The 20,604-nt window shown below is 39.7% G+C and overlaps 1 protein-coding gene across 5 annotated transcripts in view; it reads left to right on the plus strand.

Annotated features, from left to right (window-relative positions):
• LOC135220819 (uncharacterized) overlaps positions 1-20,343 on the plus strand; it is a 106,486-nt gene extending 86,143 nt beyond the window's left edge. For all 5 annotated transcript variants that reach the window (XM_064258358.1, XM_064258359.1, XM_064258354.1 and 2 more), the window contains one exon: positions 17,560-20,343. In XM_064258358.1, coding sequence (XP_064114428.1) covers positions 17,560-18,863 — 1,304 coding nt within the window. In that variant the 3' untranslated portion in view covers positions 18,864-20,343. The remainder of the gene's footprint in view (positions 1-17,559) is intronic.
• Positions 20,344-20,604: the final 261 nt, after the last annotated feature.

Below are 20,604 nucleotides of genomic sequence, written 5' to 3' on the forward strand. Positions count from 1 at the left end.
CTTAGTGGCATTGAGAGATCTTATAAAGTCCGAAATGTCCTGGCTGGTAAAAAAAGTAATCCCCATGACAGAATACAGAACTAAACATTGCTCTGTATCCTCTGTTGCTATATTACTTAAAGAAGTTGAAGAAGATGAGACGTCATGTCTTCTACACCAATCCCTAAAGATTTCCCACTTGGCCTGATAGACTCTTGTCAGATGAAGATCTGCATTTAGTGATAGCTTCTGACATTGCTCCTGAAAATCTTTTCTGTTAGAGAAGTTTCATGACAGTCTGTAACCTGTCAGGGCCAGAGTGGACAATCTTTGGTGGAAATGGTTGAAGTGGGATTGTTTGAATAAATTTACTCTCTGAGGCAGGAGTTTGGAAAGTCCGTCAGTAGCAACTGTAGATCTGGAAACCATTCTTGTCGTGGTCAGAATGGGGCTACCAGGGTCATCGTAACATTATTGTGGTTCCTGACTTATCACCTTTCTTATTATGCAGAAAGGTAGGAAAGCATATAAATCTGTCTCACAGAACATATGACAACTAATCAAGTTACACCTTTCATAAGCCGTTTTATTTCATAGTACCATTTTCTCTCATAGTACTGAAGTATATATCCTTTTTAAGATTATCACTAATTCACGTTTTTTGTTAACACTTTATTCACTAATTACTGTACTTTTCGTATTGTGTAGGTATGTGACTAAATATTGATGTTTCTGATCAAAATGATTTACAGCCTATTTATAATGTAGTTACCATATATACAGTAGTACCTCAAGATACAAAATTAATCTTGGACCACATTTTACATGTAAAATGGCTAATCCGTTCCAAGCCCTCCAAAGACACCCCAGTAAATTTCATAATAAAGCTAAATTGACCTATAAACAATGAAATACTACAACAATTTGGACCATTCAATACCTAAATTAATAAAAAAATGCAAAATATAACCTGTAAATAAAGTGTATATTAGTGTACATGGTAACAAGAAATACATATACTGTACGTACGTAAAATGTGGAAGCTTTCCTTTCGAGTGAGGCTACGTACATACGTAACTATCCAAGGAAGATTGCTTCTGCCTACTTTTCACAATGTTCCTGTGTGAGCCTTTTCGGGGGGTGTCTTCTACAAATGATTGCACTTTATGAAAAGCGGCTTTAATTTCTGCCGCTTTTTTTTTTTCTTTTGTACATATGGACGTACGTACACTTTAAAAAATATACGTACGTTTACTACATACGTAACTACCAAGGGAAGATTGCTCTGCCTACTTTTCACAATGTTCTGTGTGAGCCTTTTCGGGGGGTGTCCTTCTACAAAATGATTGCACTTTATGAAAAGCGGCTTTTAATTTCTGCTTTTTTTTTTTTTTTTTTTTTTGTTTTTTTTTTTTTTTTTTTTTTTTTTTTTTTTACAGAATTTCTACTTTCTGTTTTTTATCACTTGGTTCTTTTTTTTTTGCACCTCATGACTCTGTTGGCCCTGGTGTCCATCAAAACCCTGTTCAACCAAATGCTCTCTCTGCAACTGATTTGGGTTCTGAATGTTCGGCTGCTGACCTTCAACATAAACTGAAGTGCCTTGATTATACGTACTACTGGTATGCATGTTGTAAATGATTGGTCTACACCCTCTGATTCAGCAGGGAGTGGAGATTCTACCAACCTTGCAAAGTTTCCAGTTATCCCATGAGAGAGACCTTGATCACTTATCCCATGTGAGAGATCTTGGTCACTTTTTTTTTTAAATGCATACACATTGACGATCCCGAAAACAAATAGTACCGCGTGCGTACTATAACAATGCTGGTACTGAGTGGCCGAGCCACGCCACCACGTGTACATAGTAGATGCATGATGGGGGGGATGCTGGCCAATAGGAGAGAAGGATTTCATGGCCGCGACTAGCATCAGGAACCAATGGGAGAACAGGAGGATGGTGGCGAGTCTACTAGTACTAAGATGGCGGCGCGCGGCGCGATTTTCAAAATTGTTATCCGGGCGAATCTCAGACTTTCAGAAACCTTTTGTATCTTGAAAACTTTTCGTATGTAGAGCCGTTAAATTTTTCGTATTTGCTTTCGTATCTCAAGTTTTTCGTAAGTTGAGCCTTTCATATCTCAAGGTACCACTGTACTACTCTCATATCATGTGACTTTTGAAGACCTAATTTTGGAGCTAATTTTAATGGGGTCGCATCATACATGAGAGATAAAATTAGCGTATGTATTATTCACATGCTAGTATGTATCGTTTGATGAAATACAAGCATAACGAATATGCATCTTTTCCATGGATCTTTTAAAAAATTATGCTTTACTGCACTGCATCCAATAATATTGTATGTATTTTCATATTGCTGTTGTTGTATTATAAAATACAAAAATAGCAATCAATGTTTTGGCTTGGAAATCAGCTGAGGACGATTGCGAGGCAAGTTTATTTTGCTGTATTGAAGTCAAATCAGAGTGATTTTCTTGCTTCTAGTTAGCGTAAATGAATCTCAAGATACTCTATTTATATAGAACAAGGTTATTTAATGTTATACAAAGTGTTTTCAAGTCAAAATATCACTTGCATTCATATCGTTTTGAACAAAATTAAGTTATTTATTCATTAGTAGATGGCATTTAGGACATGTTCATTGCGTAAAAAAATCAACAGATTGTGTTCAATATTTTCATGATTTCTTCAGAATACTATGAGCTTTACATATCTTTTATCAGAGTGAACACAGTAAAATGTGTTCTTTCTTGCCAAATAGTTTTGATCAAAACACATTTCTCTCAAATTTTGTTTACAGTCAGCTTTGATGGTGCTATACCAAAGTTTCCATGTTGCCTATGCATGACAATATGCCCTTGCTGATCTTTTCTCCATAGAGAATAAGGATATAGTAATGTAAAAATATATCGGTCCTACTCTTTTTAACGTCATTTGTAACATAACTATGGTAATTTTTTACTATCGTACGATGGTTGAAATGCAAGCAAGCCGCTGTAGTTATCGGATTCGGTTCTTAGCAAATCAGTTGTTTCTAGCTGTATGCGTTTACACAACAAGTATAACATTACTGACGATACTTTTAGCTTTCTTTTTACTCTTTTTAACTTGACTAGAAGATGGGATAGGTAAAGGGATAGATAAAGAGATGGAGGAAAAGGGGTTAGCTTAACTAGAAAATGGGATAGATAAACAGGAGGAAAAGAGGTTAGCCTATTGTAATTTGGTTTCAAAAATTGAACTTGCTTGTTACATGAGATACATGATCAAATCATTGTTTTAGGGTGAAAATTTTGGGATCGCATGATATGCGAGATCGCGTGTTACACGAGTATATACGGTATGTATCCTTTAAGCTCACTCCAGGTTGGGCCCCAGACTGAGCATAGTAGGTACATTATTATCTCTCTCTCTCTCTCTCTCTCTCTCTCTCTCTCTCTCTCTCTCTCTCTCTCTCTGTAAGGGTAATGTAAGATGTATTTGACATGATATTACTGTAAAGTTTTTATGATAAAGCATGTTGTACAGTATTTAAAGTATTTGCTGAATATACTGATTTTTTTCCAGTCTGCTTTTACTGAAAAGTAAAATGAAAATAATTAGTGAATATTTTAAATATTGTACAACATGCCTTATCATAAAAAAATCTTTACAGCAGTATCATTTCAAATACATCTGTTTCCCTTAGAGAGAGAATGAGAGAATCGGATACCTAATATGCTCAGTATGGGGCCCAACCTGGAATGAGCTTAATAGATGCATAACTACATTATAAATATGCTGTTCATCATTTTTATCATATAAATCAGTATTTAGTCACATACACAATATGAAAAAATATATAGTAATTAGTGAATAAATATTGTTGCTCTACAAAGGATAAGTGAATTGTTGAAAGTTCCCTGTGGAAAAGTGAATAATGTGTTCCACAAAAGTCCGCAACAAAGTGGACTGCGGAGATGTAAAATGTGTAAAACCGGGGAGCACTGTACCTACTTGTGATGACTCGGTCTATCCGCGAGCATGTTGAATTTTCCCTGTAAGAATCTGGTTACCAACTTGGTGTTGTTATTGTCTCACTACTTCACTACTTCTTGATATATGACATCACTATTTCTTGATGTATGACAGGGCTTTCGTATTGTCAGAATGGAACTGTCACAATTTGTCTTGCACTTCCTAAGCAATTACTGAAGGCCCTGTCGAATCGCTGACATTTCTAAGTTCCACCACCAGAGATCCACCTTGATCTCTAATGACAAAGGAAAATACGAACGTATCCTGGTGTTTCTTCATGTCCCAGCAGGTTCGCAGGTAAATGGACGAATTGTTCTATCGAAGCCAATGTTCCCAGCAAGCTCATCCGTTGGTCACTGTGCATGTTCAACTTGCAAGAAAATCCTCCACTTTCTCCAGACTAAGACTGAGTGCGATTGGGGGATGACGAAACCTGAAAACTCCAATAGTTTATCATCATCCTCAAATATGGAATCTTCTGAGAAGGAACCAGCTGGGATGTCTGAAAATTGATGAGTTTGCCAAATTCTTGGGCTAAATGAATCGTTCTCTTGATTTCCTCTCTGCTCTTCTTCTCTGTCAGTGAGCGAAGAAGCCAATCGTCGAGAAAAAGGGATATACATTCCATTCAGGTGTAGCCATTTGCAGAGAGGGGCGAGGACTCTTGTAAACATTTATGACGTGGTCGACAGCCCGAAGTATAAGGTAAACTCTGTCCTGAAATATGAAGCGAACATACTTCCTGGACCTCTGGTGTACTAGTATGTGAAAGTATACTTCTCTCATGTCTATGGATGCCATCCAGTCATCCTCTTGAATTGATGCCATGATGGATTGGTTCTTCTATGTCCTGAACTTTGTCTTTTCCACAGAAATTCAGGTGCTCACATCCCATACAGGCCTCCATCCCCCAATGTTCTGGGAACTACAAAAGAGAATTGTGAAAACCCTCCATCTGGATGTTTTCCACTTCTTCGATTGCTCCTTTCTTGAATAGGGAAGTTACTTCGCTCGCAAGTGTTGAAAACCTCTCAAAGCTTACTTAGTAGGGGGTCAACACGATGGGTCTGTTAATAGTCAGAGTTCTTCCTTAAAAGGAATCTCGTAACCTTCCTTCAGGACCGAAATTAACCAATCTTCAGCCCCTGTTCTCTCCCATTCTCTCTAAATTAGATGAAGCCTCACTCCTACAGGTGCAGGGAGGACCAGTTTCTTGGGCTCTTGAAGAGTGAGCGAGAACCACCTGGGTGCTCTTCTGTAGTTCTGACAATATCTCACTGTCGAACTAGGGAAAAGATGATAATGATCTAAGGGCGAATATAACAGTGCAGATCTCTGTGAGAGTGTCAGACTCTTTGTCGTAAAAGAGCACCACAGCTCCCTCTTCTTAAGCTCTCCTAACGCATACAGAGATGTTGTTTTGTGTCCCATCCCTTATGACTTTGTCAGTACATGATAGGATATAAGCAAATCAGAGGCTACCTCTGTAATCAGCTGGGAAGAACTCCAAATCTTCCTTGAGTATAGCTCAATATCCGTAGGGAAGAACATAACTTTAGCTACATTAACCCTCTTACACCGACTGGACGTATTTTACGTCGACTTACAAAAGTTTTTTTTTAAATTCGCGGAAAAATACTTATAGGCCTACCAGCCTAAAACTTTTAAACCACGCGCCTTGGGGGATGCTGGGAGTTCACGGATCAAGGTGTTGTTTTGTTTACAATCGTTACGCAGGCGCGCAAGCGTGAATTTCTTTCTTGCCGCACTGAAAAGTATCTGTGACACATCTCGGAAATTATTTCGTCACTTTGACATAATTTTTGTACCATTGTAAATTAGCCGTTACATGAAGTATTATATATGAAAATGTGCGCATTTTTATGTAGAATACAACAATAAAATACTCATGATTGCAGCTTTTATCAGTTTTGAGATATTTTCATATAAATAACGATAATTGCCAAAATTTCAACCTTTGGTCAAGTTTGACTCTACCGAAATGGTCGAAAAACGCAATTGTAAGCTAAAACTCTTATATTTTAGTAATATTCAATCATTTACCTTAATTTTGCAACTAATTGGAAGTCTCTAGCACAATATTTCGATTTATGGTGAATGTATGAAAAAACTTTTTCCTTACGTCCACGCGGTAACTTCCGAAAAAAATCATACATGCGATTATGGTAATGTTTGCACCATTTTAAAATTAGCCGTTATATAAAGTTTTATATATGGAAATGTGCGCAATTTCATGCACAATACAACTAAAAACAACCCATGGTTGTAGCTTTTATCAGTTTTGAGATATTTCATATAAATAACGATAATTGCCAAAATTTCAACCTTCGGTCAACTTTGACTCTACCGAAATGGTCGAAAAACGCAATTGTAAGCTAAAACGCTTATATTCTAGTAATATTCAAGCATTACCTTCATTTTGTAACAAATTGGAAGTCTCTAGCACAATATTTCGATTTATGGTGAATTTATGAAAAAAATAACATTTTCTTTACGTCCGCGCGGTAACTCTTCCGAAAAAATCATACGTGCGATTGTGGTAATGTTTGCACCATTTTAAATTAGCAGTTACATAAAGTTTTATATATGAAAATGTGCGCAATTTCATGTAGAATACAACAAAAAATAATTGAAGGTTGTAGCTTTTCTTATTTTTGAAATATTTGCATATAAATCACGATAAATAGAAAAAAAACCATGTTTAGTCAACTTATTTGGACTCTTACCGAAATTGGTTCGAAAAAAAAGACCACAAAAAACACAATTGTAAGCTAAAACTCTTACAGTCTAGTAATATTCAGTCATTTATCTTCATCTTGAAACAAATTCGAAGTTTCTAGCAAAATATTTAGATTTATGGTGAATTTAAAAAAAAGTCTTTCCTTCCCTCCGCGTGCGGATTCTCCGCCACAAATCTCCGAAATGCGTACGTCCCATTCTCGGAATATTTGCTCCGTTTCATATTAGGCATTTCATAGAGTTTTATATATGAAAATGTGCGCAATTTCATGTAGAATAAAACGAAAAATATTTGAAGGTTGTAGCTTTTCTTATTTCCGAAATAATTGCATATAAAAAAAATATATATAAAAAAATTCGACATTCGGTCGACTTTAACTCATCAGATATGGTCGAAAACTGCAATTGTAAGCTAATACTCTTACAGTATAGTAATGTTCAATCATTTGTCTTCATTTTGAAAGAAATTGGGAGTCTCTAGGACAATATATTTAGATTTATGGTGAATTTTTGAAAAAATATTTGTTTACGTCCGCGTGTTACGAATTCATGCATTATTTTGTGATAATATTTTCTCTGTGTTGCTTTTATCGTTTTACAATGTGTTATATACCAAAATGGTCGCAATTTAGTGTACATTACAACGAAAAAAAAGTAACTTGTTACCTTTAACCGTTTTGCGCACAGAGCGATTTGAATACAATTATATATGAAATTTTGTTTTTGCGCTATCATATATCGCATTATTTATATATGATAATGATAATTTTTTTCATTTCTGATGGTTGCATACTAAACTTCAGGCAATGACAAAAAAAGGAGCCAAAAATGAACTCTTAATCTTGAAAACTAAGCGCGCTGTGATTTTTAAAAAAAAATCTTTTTTCCGCTTCCTCGCTCACTCTGAAACACCTCCGGCACACGGGAGACAATTTTTTTTTACCGCTTCGGCGTAAGAGGGTTAAAAGCCCATCTCCTCGAGGAATCTATGAGACCTGAGAAGTCTTCCAGGGAGGAGGCAGCCACTCCCAGAGAGGGAGCTTCCCCAGTTTCGTATGTCGAATACCTCCATTGAACAAGAAGGCAAGAAGGATGGTAACTAAATGAGGCTTTCTCCTGCTCCCTTTTCTCAGCAAGCCAACTATCTAGCTCACTAAGCGCCTTCCTGGTCGAGGAAGACAGAACCATCTTGGGAAGCCTGTCTCGCATAGGCTGGTCTGACAAAAAGAATGTCAAAGCTGGAGCAGCGGGAGCTGCAGGGGTAAAAAAAAAAATAATAATAATAATCTGGGGAAATTATGTAATAGTACAGTGCTCCCCACCTTTACGCAGTATTAGGTTGCAGAACCTGCCATGGAAACGCAAAAACCGGGGAAATGCAAAAATCCCTTCTGAAAATGCTTATAACTGCCAAATACCCAGTACCTCATAAACTAAACATCACTAGAAGATCAAATCAAAAGAAGTTTTGTACAAAAGAAAATTACTATTGCAGTCTTATTTGACATTCAAAAGACTTATGATACAACATGGAGATGTTCAATCTTAAAATCTCTACATATATGACATAAATCTATTGGTGTGAACTCCCAATTTTTATACAAAATTTCTTAACAGAAAAAACATTCCAAACTAAAATTGAAACAGTATTATCAGAAATATTTGAAATAAGAGATGGTATCCCTCAAGGCAGCGTACTAAGTAGTACATTTGCACTAGCTATCAATGATATTGTTAAAATGCTTCCAAAAGATGTAAACAACAGCTTATATGTTGATGATTTTGCCATTTTTACACTTCAAACAACTTATGCCACATCCAAAGAATTTTAATTATCTCCATAACTCAAATTAAACAATGGGCATTATCTGGTGGATTTAAATTTTCTGTTGAAAAAATGCAAGCAATAACATTTTATAAGGATCAGTGTTGGCTCAGAAATCAAGTTATAGCTCTTACCATGAATAGTACTTCTATACAATTTTATCCAGAAGTCAAATTCTTAGGCCTATATTTTGACAATCATTTGAACTGGAAGGCCCATGTAAGACATACCAAAGCAAAGGCCTTGAAAGCTTTAAATATATTTAGAAAATTAGCTCACACTTCATGGGGTGCTGATAGAGTAACTTTATTGAAACTCTATAAGGCTACAGTTCTACCAGTATTAGAATATGGCCGTCCAATTTATAGTTCTGCTAGTGAGACTAGTACACTCAAAATGCTAGATCCAGTGCATCATCTTGGGCTTCATTTAGCCACTGGAGCATTAAATCATCTCCAATCCAATCCTTGATTGTAGAAAATGGAGAAATACCAAAGATTTATTTAAAGACCCAGATTGTTTTTGGAATACAAAAATTATCTCATCCTTCCCTGTTAGAGCTAATAGATTATTTAATGACAATGACCTTTATAATATTAAATTTTACAGTTTTAACAAAATAATGCCTCCATGGTTGATAAGTGCTCCCCAGATATGTAACAAACTATGTACAATACCAATTAATAAATTGAATAATCCCCTCGCTATGAAACAGCATGCTCTAGAACATATCAAGGTACACAATAATAATCATATGTATACATACTGATGGTTCCAAAGATGATATGGGAGCTGGATTCGCTGTTTACGGAAACAATATGGAGATCCAAGCCTCCTTAAATAGCAAAGCATCAGTGTTCACTGCTGAATTACTAGTAATAAAAACAGCATTAACAACAACTATCTGAAAACCAGTTTAGTGAAGTAACCCCACTTTAGTGACTCACTAAGTTCAGTAAATGCAATAAGTTCTTATACTCCAAAAAACATCATAAATGAAATTAGATATACATTACATGAAATGAAAAGGCAAAAGATATTTGTTACTCTATGTTGGATACCATCTCACATAGGGTTAGAAGGCAATGAAAAAGCAGACACCTAAGCAAAAGAGGCTAGAACACCCAATATCAGCTGAATTTTTACCATTAGAAGATTATATTAGACACAGTAAATCGGTGATTAAGAAGAAATGGCAAAGTAACTGGAGAGAAAACCATCCTAACAATAAATTAAGAGAAAAGAAACTGTAGACCCGTGGCCATCATCCTATCAGAAATGCCACAAGAATTCAGTAATACTGACACAGCTAAGAATTGGTCACACTAAACTGACACATGTTTACCTAATGAATAACCCCCATGCCTCTATACTACCTGTGTGTGAAATATGTTATGTACAAAATAACAGAAAAACATATCTTAAAAATCTGTCCAAAATATAGAATCCAAAGAGACATTTTGTTCATGAGACTTACCTGTCAGATATATATATAGCTGTATTCTCCGAAGTCCGACAGAATTTCTCCGAAGTCCGACAGAATTTCTAAACTTACGACACACGCAGTGGGAGGCCAGGTGGTTAGTACCCATACCCGCCGTTGGTTTTGTGGGTAGGCACACGCTATTGTGGACTGTTTTGAATTTGGCTTTGATTTTTCTTGAACAAAGATGTCTGGTTCTAGTTCTGCTAGTTTCAGGGTATGTTGTGTGGAAGAGTGTAAGGTGAGGCTACCGAAAGCTTCGGTAGATCCCCACGCTGTATGCACGAGCTGTAGGGGACATGTGTGTTTGGTAAATGATCGATGTAAGGAGTGAGAGAGTTTGTCTGATTCAGGCTGGAAGACGTATGATTCCTATGTGCGCGTGTTAGAGTGTGACAGGATCAGGAGGTCTTCCTCCAGGAGCGTGTCAGGCAGTAGACGTCAGGGTAGTAATTTTTCACCTGCTAACCCTCCTGTAGACTTTGCTACCCCTAACCCTGTGGTGTTGCCTTCGGGCCCTGAGATTGTGTCTGTGGAGGGTAATGCCCTGTCTGTGATTTTGGAGTCCATCCGTAACCTGGAATCCAAAGTGCTCACTTTAGAAAGTGGTGTGATGAAGTGTAGTGATAGTGCCCCTAGTGTTGTGGAGGGGGCGTCAGATCGGCCCTATAATGCCTCTAGGCCTGGACCTCTGTCGGACTCCCAGGACTCAGGGAGTGGGCAAGTCGAAAGCCGAAAGAGGGTTACGGGGGGCTCCCCACCGATCTGGCGTCCCTTCGGCAGGTCCTGTTGACGCTTCCCAGGCTGCCAAGGATCGTGCTCGTGCACGAATCCTTAAGGATTGCTTCTCGTCCTCCGAAGCGTCCTCCCAGCGCAAGGGGTGGAGCTCTCGGAAGGACTCTCGCCCTTTGAAGAGAAGCTTCAGAGAGGAGGACGCTTCACGTCCCTTTTCTCCAGATGCTTTTCGGTCATCTCCGGAGAGTTTTGACGCTTTTCCACCGCAGAAGAGGACCAGGACGTCATCAGAGGATGACGCTGTTGAGCGCCCCAGTCGCTTGAGGGAGAGAGCTGTAGCTTTTCCTGTGAGAAGGAAGAATGCGTCCCCTCGCCCCTCGTCTTTTCACAGGATCAGCCCTTCCCCTGAGAAGGAGTCTTCTCCTTCCAAGAAGATGCTCCTTGTTATGCAGTAACAGGTAACTTCGTTGACTGCTTAGAAAGAGGCAGAGCCGCGTCGACGTAGGGAGGACTCGAGGCTGCCTATCAAGAGGTCCAAGCAGTCCCCCCCTCCTTCTCCTCGTTCGTCTCTTTCGCCTGCTTCATCGCCCTCTAGATTTCGTTCAGCACCCCAGCGCTTGTCTAGAGGGTGCGATGAGCGTTTCCCCAGACTCTCTTCTGTCGAGAGGGAGGAGGACCGTAAGGCTCATCACAGCAGGGATCGTCGAGCTTCTCGACAAGACGCTCCTCTCGCGCCCCTTCGTGACGCTCTGCATGCTGCTAGGCATGACGCTCCTCAAGCTGCTCGACTTGACGCTTCTCAGGCTGTTACTTTTCTTCAGGAAGCTCGTCAGGACGCCCGTCGGGACGCTCGTCGTAGTGCTCGTCAGGATGCTCGTCGTAGTGCTCGTCAGGACGCTCGTCATGACGCTCGTCATAGTGCTCGTCAGGACGCCCGGCAGGACACTCGCCAGGACGCTCGTTAGGACACTTGTTAGGACGCTCGCCAATGCCAGGACGCTCGTCAAGACGCTCGTCAGGACGCCTCCTTCGCAGATCTTCAAGACGCTTCAAAGGCTGTTGTAAAAGGCGCCCAGCCTTGTGCGGCGAGTTCTTCGCAGCGGAGGTCCCTCTCGAGAGTTGGGCCTAAAGGTCTTAGACCTTTTTCTTCTGTGGATTCGTCTGTTGCTCCCGTGGAAGAGGGAGAGTTAGGAAGTTCGTCGGAGGCCGCAGATGAAGAGCAGCCTTCTACATCTTCTTCATCCTCAGACTACCAGGTTTTGGCCCGCCTTCTTCGAGAATTGTTTGGAAACAAGTTCCAACCCTCGGCCCCTCGCTCTCCTCCTTCGCAGTTAGCCTCATCAAAAACGAGTAGAACGCCGGGATTTGTGGAAATGAAGACTTCCCTTTCTACGAAGAGAGCCTTCAAGAAAGTCCACAACTGGGTGGATTTGAGGAAGGCCCAAGGCAAGACTTCTTTTGCCCTGCCTCCGTTGAGACTCAGTGGAAAAGCAGGGATTTGGTACGAAACGGGAGAGGACGTTGGGTTGAGAGTTCCTTCCTCTTCCCAGGGAGACTTTGCCAGCCTAGTAGACACCCCAAGGAGGTCTCTCCTTTCATCGGCGAAGGTGTCGTGGACTCCTTCTGAATTTGACCATCATCTGAAAGGACTGTTTGGGACAATGGAAGTATTCAACTTTTTGGACTGGTGTTTTGGGAGTCCTGGATTTGCAGTCGCGGAGTCCAGACTCGATTAGTCTGGGGGAGCTGTCCAGCGTTTTGCCGTGCATGGAGAAGGCCGTCAGGGAGGGTTCGGAGGAGCTGGCTGCGCACTTTTGTACAGGGCTCTTGAAGAAGAGAGCTTTGTATTGTAACTTCGCTGCGAAGTCTGTTTCTCCCTCACAGAGGGCAGAGTTGCTGTTCGCCCATCTTTCGAGCCATCTTTTCCCCCAGTCTATGATCAAGGATCTAGCTGTCAGCCAGCAGGAGAAGGCTACTCAAGACCTCCTGGCCCAGTCTTCCAGACGTCCGGCAGTCCCTTCAGCTACTACGCTTGGGCAGGCTTCCAGGAAGCAGAAGCTCTTTTGCGGAGGAGCTTCCTCGAGATCGTCTCCTCAAGGAAGAGGTCTTCCCAGAGGCAGAGCCCCTTCCAAGCTCAGGGGTAAGAAATGATGTGTCAGTCCTTCAGACACCAGTCGGAGCCAGGCTTCTTTCATTTGCAAAAGCCTGGAGAGTGAGAGGGACGGACAGCTGGTCCCTTGAAGTCATCGAGAAAGGATACAAGATCCCATTCCTCAAACCTCCTCTGCTGTGCACTACACCCAGGGATCTGTCACCCTCCTACCATCGAGAGATGCAGCAGATTCTTTTTGATCTGCTTGAGAAAATGCTCGAAAAAAGGGCTGTGGAACAGGTCCTAGACCTGGAATCCCCAGGTTTCTACAACAGGTTGTTCCTGGTGCCGAAACAGTCGGGAGGATGGAGACCAGTCCTAGACGTCAGCAGGCTGAACCTTTTTGTAGAAAAACATAAATTCAAGATGGAGACGCCTCAGTCGGTTCTAGGAGCCTTAAGACCAGGCGACTGGATGGTGTCTTTAGACCTTCAGGACGCCTATTTTCACGTCCCAATCCATCCTCAGTCAATGAAGTACCTGAGGTTTGTCCTGAGGGGGCAAGTTTTTCAGTTCAGGGCTCTTTGCTTCAGGCTAAGCACAGCCTCGATGATCTTCACAATTCTAATGAGGAATGTGGCGAGATGGCTTCATCTTTCAAGCATAAGAATCTCTCTGTACTTAGACGATTGGCTCATTCGAGCCTCGTCGGAGTCGAGGTGTCTGGAGGACCTTCACACGACGTTAGAATTGGCAAAGTTCCTGGGACTTCTGGTGAACTTCAAAAAGTCCCATCTGATCTGGGGATTCAGATGGATTCAGTGGCTTTTCGAGCTTTTTCATCCCAGGAACGACAGCAGCAATGCTTAGACAAAGTTTCAGCCTTCCTGGGGAAGGAAACATGCTCAGTGAGGGAATGGATGAGTCTGCTGGGGACCATTTCCTCGCTGGAGAAGTTTGTTTCCCTGGGGAGACTGCATCTCAGACCTCTCCAGTTTTTCCTTGCGGAAAACTGGGAGAACAAGGAGGATCTAGATGTGATCTTGGGGATCTCAAAACCAGTAAAGGATCACTTAAGGTGGTGGCTCACCCCACAAAGCTGGCAGAGGGTTTTTCTCTCAAGCTTCAGAGCCCCGACCTAGTGTTGTTTTCCGACGCGTCCACCTCGGGAAGGGGAGCAACACTAGGGGGGGAAGAAGCATCAGGCACCTGGAGAGGGGAACAGGTGTCTTGGCACATAAATCTCAAAGAATGGGGGGCAATTCATTTGGCTCTCCAGTTCTTCGAGGAACAAGTTTCAGGCCCAGTAGTCCAGAGCAACTCGGACAATACCACAGCTCTGGCCTACCTCAAGAAACAGGGAGGAACACACTCTCGGTCCCTGTTCGGTCTAGCAAGAGAGATCCTGTTGTGGGCCCAAGCACGGGAGGTAACGATCCTTACGAGGTTCGTGGCAGGAGTCGAGAACGTCCGTGCGGATCTACTCAGTCGGCTAGAACAACTGCTTCCGACCGAATGGACCCTTCACCAAGAGGTATGCCAGGAACTGTGGAGGTTATGGGGACGTCCTCTGGTAGATCTATTCGCAACATCGAGGGCGAAGAGACTTCCTCTATACTGCTCCCCTGTACTCGATCCACGAGCAGTAGCGGTAGATGCCCTTCTCTGGGATTGGACAGGGATGGACGTGTATGCCTTTCCCCCGTTCAAGATCTTGGGAGAGGTCATAAGGAAGTTTGCAGCGTCGGAAGGGACGAGGATGACGTTGATCGCCCTGCTTTGGCCTGCAAAGGAATGGTTCACAGAGGTCATGACCTTAGTAGACTTCCCGAGGACGCTACCTTAGAGAGTCGATCTACTCAGACAGCCTCACTTCGAGAGGTACCACAAAAACCTCCCCGCTCTGAGTCTGACTACCTTGCTGGAGACTCTAGTAAAGCAGAAGCAGACTTGGGTGACAGAATCACGAAGTCAGCTTGACAGGTAAGGAACCAAGGTGTCAATCATCTACATGTAATTTGTTTCCTAAATCCTATTCTGTCTCTTCCCACCTCCAATGGTGGGATTCAGCTTTATATATATCTGACACGTAAGTCTCATGAACAAAATGATATTGTTATGATACAATAAAGTTTGTTCATACTTACCTGGCAGATATATATATTCATAGTGCCCACCCACCTCCCCTCAGGAGACAGTGGCACTAGAAAATCTGAATAGAAAATGGGAATGGTTCCTGATACCCGCCTCCCAGCGGCAGGAATGGGTACTAACCACCTGGCCTCCCACTGCGTGTGTCGTAAGTTTTGAAATTCTGTCGGACTTCGGAGAATACAGCTATATATATATCTACCAGGTAAGTATGAACAAACTTTGTTGTATCATAACAATATCATTTTTAATGCTTTGGGTACATTGAAAACTATCTAAACTGCATTCTTATGACATTTTTCATCAAAAAACCTTCAAATATTGATTATTTTGCATTTTTGGGGTCATATTTCATCTGCCAGATGAGTGTTGTAGGCGTCGTAACCCTGGAACATGCATCGTAACCCTGGAAATAATTTCTGATGAATGTAATTGAAAAGCGTTGTAACCTCGGAACGTCGTAAGCCGAGACCGTCGTAACCCGGGGACTGCCTGTAATTTATACGATAAAATATAATATTCATATAGTAATTTATAATATATTCATAATATAAAATATTTATTTTTTAAATGGAGAAAGCTGACTAGAAACAGCGACCCCATATAGAAATGGGAAAAGGTGAAGGTAAAGAAGAAGAAGAATTTATAAAGATTTTAGATAGCTTGTCTATTCCTTAGGGCCAGCCCTAGGAGGGTTAATATTAACTCAGTGGTCTGGTTAAAGGGGAAAAAAAAAATGATGCCAGAGGTATAAGTTCTTCACTGGCATTTAAGAATTTTTTGCTGTTCATAGAATTTTGAATGCTGGCTCCTGCTTGTGTCAATCCACATTCACTTCTTTTTACCTAAAAGACATTGCCCAAAGGTCTTTGGACACATTTTCCTTGGGTCTTGTGGTGGCTGCCCAACAAGTTGTGTAATTCACCCATTGCCCCTCATAAGGCAGTTTGTGTGGAAGAGAGAATGAGTGAGTTGGGTGGTCTCTCTCTTTCCCTTTGTTTCTTTCTTCCTATGGGCCGGTTGTGGAATAGACACATCATATGCTGGACTGGTCTGATCCAGGTGAGTAAGGTAGCCAGACTGAAAGTTGTTTTGCTTTATGTTTTTGAAATATCAAACCCACTATTCAGTAGCAAAATACTCCTCTCTCTCCAGCAAGGGCGAGTGAGGAGTGGTAGCAAACCCCTATGATTAATATGGTTTGTTACATGAACAGTCAGAATTTTCTTTGGTTCCCTGGATGCAATGAATCTGCTCATATATCATTGTACTGCAACCCAGACGGCTGAGTCATTAGATAGTTTATATATCTTATCATGGGCATTAGACAACCTTCTTTAGAACTTGTTCCTCTAGGAAGGGTGGTCAGGTGGATTAGCTCTTAGCCAGTTTAGGATACTTGTAGCTCCCTCCAAGTAGAAGTCTATCCTATTGTTAAGACTGAAGGTTTGTTCCGCGTGTATTTTTCATAGCTAACAAACCTGAGGTCGTAACGTTTTACTGCCCACCTCTAGCCACCCCTCTCTTTTGTTATAGTTCCTGGGTTGGGGAAAGACTGGATGTGTCACAGAGTGGTGCGCGGTCTCTAACTAGCTATCACCTCGTACGCACAGAAGTTGCCAGATCTCACAAATTCCTTGCTTACAATCTTTGATTGTTTTTAACTGGTAACCAGCTAGCGCTTTGGAAAGTATCCTATTGTTAAGACCTCAGGTTTGTTAGCTATGAAAAATACAAATTGACTAAAAATTTGTCATTTAAAAAATATAGATACTTCAGGTTTATTTTTAAATATGTACCTCTCCATTGTATCAGTTGCCCTCCCCCCCCTATAAGTCTCCTGGTTGGGGAGGGGGGAAATAGATGAATAAGATATGTATATTCTTAGGAAACCAAGTGTATTCATTTTTTTTTTTCAATCTGTCAAACTCCTGCAGATTTGGAAGTAGAAACAATTTAATGGTGAGGTATGTGAATAATGAATAGTAGATTAAGTATTTATATTTTGTCATTGTAGCTTTAAATTCTGTTCTGTGGTAATTTTGATATTTTATAGTTTTGGAGGGTCTCCATGCTAAAAATTTAAAACATGCTAGGGGGAATAATATTTTGAAATGCGTCTCTTAATTGCTCTTTGGAACATACCCAATGTGTCACCCAATACATACCTATTATTCTTTCAGTGTACTATCTAATGGCTTTTCAGAATATAGCTTAGTATTTCACTCAGTAACTTAGTCTTTCAGTGACTCAAATTGCTCTTGGGAATATAACTCATTGTTTCAGGTAATAATACATAGTAGTGTTTTCAATGCAAGGCATCTTACCTTTTGTACTTATTGCTCAATTTTTTTATTGTTATTTTACCTCCCAAAGCAGCTTCTGTCAGTTTTCATTTATTTTTAAAAGTTATTTTTATTGTACTTATTAAATATATGATAGGATTATTTACTTCATTTACAAGTTATTCCATAATTTACATCATATTTACAGCAACTAAACCCGGAGAAAGTTATAATGCTGAGCTGATCCTCTTGGATGTCGAAGCTGAGGTAAAGAGCAAAGATACAGAAAATGAAAGCACAGCACAAAAGGAATACAATCTGATTGTGAAATTTTTGGTAGGTGATGCCCTTATTTGTGAAATTATACAGCGTTGTGAGTATCACATCAAAGAGTTCAAGATGTATTCTGAAGTGGTGCCCGAGTTAAATAAATTTCAAGCAGAGCATGCTAATAATGAATATAGGTTGAACCTGCCGAATTTTATTTATGGAAAGTGTACAGATAAGGAGTATGTTCTTGTTATGGAAAATGTTAAGGTTCTTGGATATGAAACCCATCCCAAAAGGCAGGGGCTAGATTTCCATCATGCAAAGTTAGCAATTAATCATGTGGCAAGATTACATGCTGTTTCATATGCTTATGATAAATCGCACAACCTGCTAGAAAAGTACCCTTGCTTTAAGTTTAGTCCTGTCATCAGTGCATTCTTCAAACCTGTCGTATGGGCTTCTTTATCTAATTCCATTACTTTCTTAAAAAGTAAAAAAGGCTTTGAAGACATGGTTCGGAAATTAGAGACCGGCAAAACAACTCTTCCAGTAAAGTTTGCTGCACTATGGGATGATCAAACTAGACATAAATTTCTATGTCTTACACATGGAGATTTTTGGATTAGCAATCTTATGTTCAAGCACAAAGAAGCTGAAGTTGATGGGGAGAAAACAATTGAATCATTAAAGCTAATTGACTGGCAGATATCTCAGTGGAATAACCCAGTCTTTGATCTTCACTATCTTTTGAACACTTCAACATCATTTGAGATGAGAAGAGACCATATTGAGGAGATTTTGAGGCATTATCACTCCACTTTTACTGAAATCACCACAAAATTGGGAACACCTGTTCCCAACTGGAATTATGAACAATTTAAGGCAGAGTATGAGAGGACTGCTCTTGTTGGGTTTCTCATGGGAATGTGCCTTATTCAAGGAACACTGAGTAAAGCTGGAGAGGCAATTAACACTTCTTCTAGCTCAACCTGTCAGAATTGTCGTTGTTGTCGTCCATGCAAGGTAGTCATTGACAAAGTGAAAGCTGGTATGGCAAAAGTGGCTGTATCAATTGCTTTTAAGCACTCATCTGTTGTTTTCATACGTGCTGCTATGAAAAGGGTGCTGAGACCTATTGCACAGGAACTTGTGGAAGGTAACAATGAAGTTTTAAATGGAAGACTTTTAGATCTCCTCATGGAAGCAGATGAAAAAGGGATTTTGGATGTGCTTACACTTTAAGTAGCTAGAAAACAAGTCCTATTTTATTGGTTAAAGTCTTAAACAAAGGTTGGTCAAAAGATGCCTCTATCTTTCCTTTCATTCAGGTTCCATATTCTTGAGGATTGTAAAAATACATGAAAGGATCATGTAAAAAGGAAATATTTTTATATTTGAGTAGTGATATAATATTGTTAATCTTTGACTTCAGAAAAGATCCACTCTTCATCAGGGAACTTTAGCTTCCACATCAGTAAGGCTTTTTCTGCAGTCAGATATTGTACATTAGGTAGATTTTCAATCCATGACAAAAGAGAGAGAGAGAGAGTGTTATCTTGATACAGAAATCTGTCATTTTCACTACAAATGAAGCCTTTGTTCTACAAATTATGGGAAACTACTACTACAGTATAGATGTTGAAAGACAGGGTCATTACACATGTAGGAATTAAATAAAATACAGATGCTGATTGAGCAGTCAGCATGACTGGATCATATATACGTACTGTACATATACCCATAAAAACGAATAAACCAATTGCAGGATTGCGGTGTTCTTCGTTTCATAAAAAATGCAACATTGGTCACACTTGTCTGACTCATTGATATTTGATAAATAAACTAAATTAAGAGTGCAGATCAACATTTGCAATTAAACTTATCTTGTTTGACTGTCCAACTTCTTTCAACAACATGCATCGAGTATCAGAAACAAATGTTTTAAAGAAATTGTGTCAAGAGTTCTTAAAATTTTCATTTTATCCAATTTCAGTAATAGATTGTGAAAAATGTTCTTTATTTAAATAGATTTAAATAATTTATAATATACATAATGGTATAAATATTTTAAATTTTCCCATTTTACTCTGTTTTTAGACAAAGCTCTACAAAATTCTAGAATATTGTTTCAGGATTTGCCTTACATAGGGCATAAAAACATTTTTTCAAAATTTATAATGGAATTTATTATCTAAAATGAAATGTACAGAATTTGTTCTTTGTTATCTTAAAAAGGGTTTGAGTGGGGTTTCTTTCATTGTCAGTGCTTGAACATATGTTTCTGATAGTTTTTGACAAGCAGTACTGTAGTAGTACAAGTGGTAGGTGAAGTAAAATTATCTTTGCTTGATTTGTGTTGTGAAAGAAGGGCACTGAGTCATCTTGCTATGGAAGCATTTAGAGAGAAACTGATCTGATGATGTGTAGCAGGGATAATAAAGGTTGTGTAGATTCCTCCTTCTCCCTTATTGGCTGACGCCTTTTGCCACCAATTCCTTGTGTTATTTTTAACCGGACTCCAGCTACCGCCAGAGAATTTATCCTTACATTAAGACCAAAGATTTGTTAGTTATGAAAAATGCAAATTGATTTTAAAAATTTTATTTTACTGCTAAATTATTGCTATACAGTATGTCCTTACAGTGTACAGCCTCTTATTTTATTTATGCTGTACTTCCTGGAACACTTTATTATTAATCAAGAATAAAGTCATCATTCGAAATATTCCTCTCTTACAGGTAAATTCAATCTTTTTATCCTTTATTAGATAAGGTTAGTTTATTCTGTAGTGGACTTGATATAAATATAATCAAGATCTGAGGATAGCATGTTAGTTATCTTTATCTATAGTACTTTGAATTATAACCAAGTGAAAAGAAGCCTGACTTTTTGCCATCTAAAAAATTCTTTATTTTGTTCCTTTGAAAAATTGTGATGCTGCCATGTTCTGTTAAGTATATTTTCATGCTTCAGAATGACCAGG

Source organism: Macrobrachium nipponense, chromosome 2 (assembly GCF_015104395.2).
Source record: "Macrobrachium nipponense isolate FS-2020 chromosome 2, ASM1510439v2, whole genome shotgun sequence".
Lineage (NCBI taxonomy): Eukaryota > Metazoa > Arthropoda > Malacostraca > Decapoda > Palaemonidae > Macrobrachium > Macrobrachium nipponense.